The sequence below is a fragment of the Poromitra crassiceps genome, assembly GCF_964638095.1.
Source record: "Poromitra crassiceps genome assembly, chromosome: 23".
NCBI classification, from domain to species: domain Eukaryota; kingdom Metazoa; phylum Chordata; class Actinopteri; order Beryciformes; family Melamphaidae; genus Poromitra; species Poromitra crassiceps.
This window is the reverse complement of record NC_139639.1, coordinates 11,298,676-11,302,677: the sequence shown is the minus strand read 5'-3', so window position 1 is coordinate 11,302,677 and position 4,002 is coordinate 11,298,676. Positions and strand designations below refer to the sequence as shown.

The following is a 4,002-nucleotide window of genomic DNA, read 5'->3' as shown; positions in this document are numbered from 1 at the left end:
CAAACATCTGTGATCCATTCCCAGGAAGGAAGGTTAATGGGATTTTGAGATCAAAATACAAGACGAGTTTGTAAATATGTCATTGTTAACGAGGTGTGTGTTAACGAGGTGTGTGTTAACGAGGTGTGTGTTAACGAGGTGTGTTAATGAGGTGTGTATGATGACACACATCATGCACTGTGTACTCACAGCTTTGCCGTAGGAGTCATGGACAGGTGAGATGATTCCTCCGATCACGATGAAACGCCCCGTTTTGTGCAGGTATTCTCTGGCTTTTTCTGCACACACACGCAGACACACACACACGCACACACACACGCACACGCACACACGCACACACACACACACACACACACACACACACACGCACACACGCACACACACACACACACGCACACACACAGGTTAGGGGTAAAGTTGTTACACTGTGTTTGGTGACTCAGATTCTGTGACCTTCAGTGTTGGAATAAGTATTCACAAACATAAAGTAAAAGTATCAATATCACAATGTACATTTTTTTTTTTTTTTTTTATTGATATCTCCTCATCGGCTCCAAATCAACCCTCAGCAAACTCAACAACCCCACACTCACCATTGGTGGCACCACGGTCTCGCCATCTTCCGCAACCTTGGCGTGACCCTTGACCCTTGACATCACCCTTTCCCGCCCCACATCCGCCAAACTGTCAAATCCTCCTCCTTCGACCTCCTGACCCTCTCTCACACGCCCCTCTACTGAAACACTCATCCCCACCTTCATCTTGTCCCGTCTGGACTACTGCAACTCACTCCTCCACGGCATCAACACTAGCCTCTTCAACAGACTCCAACTGGTTCAGAACGCATCAACACTAGCCTCTTCAACAGACTCCAACTGGTTCAGAACGCATCAACACTAGCCTCTTCAACAGACTCCAACTGGTTCAGAACGCATCAACACTAGCCTCTTCAACAGACTCCAACTGGTCCAGAACGCATCAACACTAGCGTCTTCAACAGACTCCAACTGGTTCAGAACGCATCAACACTAGCCTCTTCAACAGACTCCAACTGGTCCAGAACGCATCAACACTAGCCTCTTCAACAGACTCCAACTGGTCCAGAACGCATCAACACTAGCGTCTTCAACAGACTCCAACTGGTTCAGAACGCATCAACACTAGTCTCTTCAACAGACTCCAACTGGTCCAGAACGCATCAACGCTAGCCTCTTCAACAGACTCCAACTGGTTCAGAACGCATCAACACTAGCCTCTTCAACAGACTCCAACTGGTTCAGAACGCATCAACACTAGCCTCTTCAACAGACTCCAACTGGTTCAGAACGCATCAACACTAGCCTCTTCAACAGACTCCAACTGGTCCAGAACGCATCAACACTAGCGTCTTCAACAGACTCCAACTGGTTCAGAACGCATCAACACTAGCCTCTTCAACAGATTCCAACTGGTCCATAATGCATCAATGCTAGCCTCTTCAACAGACTCCAACTGGTCCAGAACGCATCAACACTAGCCTCTTCAACAAACTCCAACTGGTTCAGAACGCATCAACACTAGTCTCTTCAACAGACTCCAACTGGTTCAGAATGCATCAACACTAGTCTCTTCAACAGACTCCAACTGGTCCAGAACGCATCAACACTAGCCTCTTCAACAAACTCCAACTGGTTCAGAACGCATCAACACTAGCCTCTTCAACAGACTCCAACTGGTTCAGAATGCATCAACACTAGTCTCTTCAACAGATTCCAACTGGTCCATAACGCATCAACACTAGCCTCTTCAACAGACTCCAACTGGTCCAGAATGCATCAACACTAGACTCTTCAACAGATTCCAACTGGTCCAGAATGCATCAACACTAGCCTCTTCAACAGACTCCAACTGGTCCAGAACGCAGCCACCGACTCCTTACCCACACCAAATCCTGGCACCACATCCCCCCAGTCCTAAAACAGCTCCACTGGCTTCCCGTCTCCTACAGGATCAACTAAAAACCTTGTCATCACATACAAAGCCCTTCACCAACTGCCCCCCCCCCCCCCCCCCCCCCCCTATCTCACGGACCTCCTCTCCCCCTAACAACCCTCCCGGTCCTTCAGATCCACCTCAGCTGACCTGCTCTCCACCCCCAAGTCCAACCTCCGCAGCTTCGGGGACAGAGCCTGCTCCAGGGCAGCTCCCAGGCTCTGGAACTCCCTCCCCCCTGACATCAGAGACTCTCAGACCCATCGCTTCTCCACCGCCTTCTCTTAGTCCCCCCCCACCACCTATCCCTGTGTGTCTGTGTCATGTTTGTCCATTGTTTGCTGCACTATCGGCGTCGCCTTAGTGTTAGTGTATAGTGGAAAAAGCGTATTTGACTCCTTGATAAGCATGATTATTATTTGATATAGAACCACCTTGCCTATAATATGTTTTGTAGAGAGATCTTAGCTGTAGCAGGAAAGAAAAGCTGTGGACAGCGCTGTCAGCTAGCCTACAGTAAATGCCTTCAATGTACAGTAGGCCTAATTGTAACTGGTCCAGACTCTGTCCAGTCCCTCTACGCATTTGCGGCGATGTTACAGACTTAATTAATGATCTGCTGAGCTGCCTGCATCTAGGCTTTTCTATGGAGAGTGGCTTGCTAGCTAACATGAGCAACTGAACCATTAGCAGGATATTACATAGCCTATTTCTGACCTGCGCAGGATGCACGCACGCACACACACACACACACACACACACACACACACACACACACCCACCCACCCACCCACCCACACACACACACACACACACACACACACACACACACAGTCAGTGAATCTATTCTACACCTATAGAAGAGATATATTCTATTATAGTCTATTGTGCGGTGCCTGGAGCCGTCGCACATTTCAGCACCGCCCCGCTGGACAGCGACGGCTCACCCAGCGGCCTGGAACACAAATCAACCCCCCACCCATCTCCATCTTTATTTCCTCTCCTCCTTTCTTCCTGTTGTTGTCCCTCTCTCTTCCCATCTCTCCATCTCCTAACACACACACTGACACACACACACACAGACACACACACACACACACACACACACACACACAACACACACACACAGACACACACACACACACACACACACACACACACGCATGCATGCGCGCACACACACAGACACACACACACACACACACACACACACACACACACACACACACACACACTGACACACAGCCTTACCGAACATATGGATGTGTCCCTTGGTGATGGGGTTGAAGCTGCCGCAGGACAGCAGGATGACGTGCGTTTTGGTGTGTTCTGTCATGGTGTCTGTCTCACTCTCTCCCAGTCCGGTCCTGCTCTAGTCTGGTCCGGTGTGGTTCTGTAGGCTCTGGTCCTGGCTGTGCTCTGTTGTTGTGTCGGCTCTCTGCTTTTCTGGCTGCAGAGAGGCGAGGCTCAGCTGCTCTGGCTGCGGCAGGATTGATGCTGAGAGCTGGAGCGTCATCCCGCTTCTTAAAGGGCCAGGCGCCCAAAGCACCACAGCATCACTAAAAATGACAAAAACCGACAAGAAATGAGATACAAACTGACAGAAAGGTCAAACTGACAATTACATAAGAATGGACAAAAAAGGTAAAAATTGACAGAAATGTAAAAATGGACAAAAATGGACATAAAAATGGACATAAAAATTGACAAAAAGGAAAAACATAACTGACAAGAATACATATAATTGTGATAAAAAAAAGGTAAAATCTGACATAAAAGGTAAAAACGGACAGAAAACGACAGAGACATTGACAAAAGTACTGAATACTACTACTAATATAATGTAGAATTCATATAATGCTCCTACAATATTTAGTAATCATAATATTCTTACAATATTGGATAATTATATAACATTGAAGACTCATGGGATATTCCTATATTCCTATAACATTAAAATTAATCATTACACGCATATTTCTGTAAAAATCCTGTAATATTCCTACCATGCTGAACAATCATATGATATTT

The 4,002-nt window shown here is 47.3% G+C and overlaps 1 protein-coding gene across 1 annotated transcript in view; it reads right to left on the bottom strand.

Annotated features, from left to right (window-relative positions):
- nmnat2 (nicotinamide nucleotide adenylyltransferase 2) overlaps positions 1 to 3,307 on the bottom strand; it is a gene marked incomplete at both ends in the record, with an annotated part of 24,832 nt that extends 21,525 nt beyond the window's left edge. The window contains 2 exons of the mRNA XM_083659819.1: positions 190 to 278; positions 3,223 to 3,307. Coding sequence (XP_083515945.1) covers positions 190 to 278; positions 3,223 to 3,307 — 174 coding nt within the window. The remainder of the gene's footprint in view (positions 1 to 189; positions 279 to 3,222) is intronic.
- Positions 3,308 to 4,002: the final 695 nt, after the last annotated feature.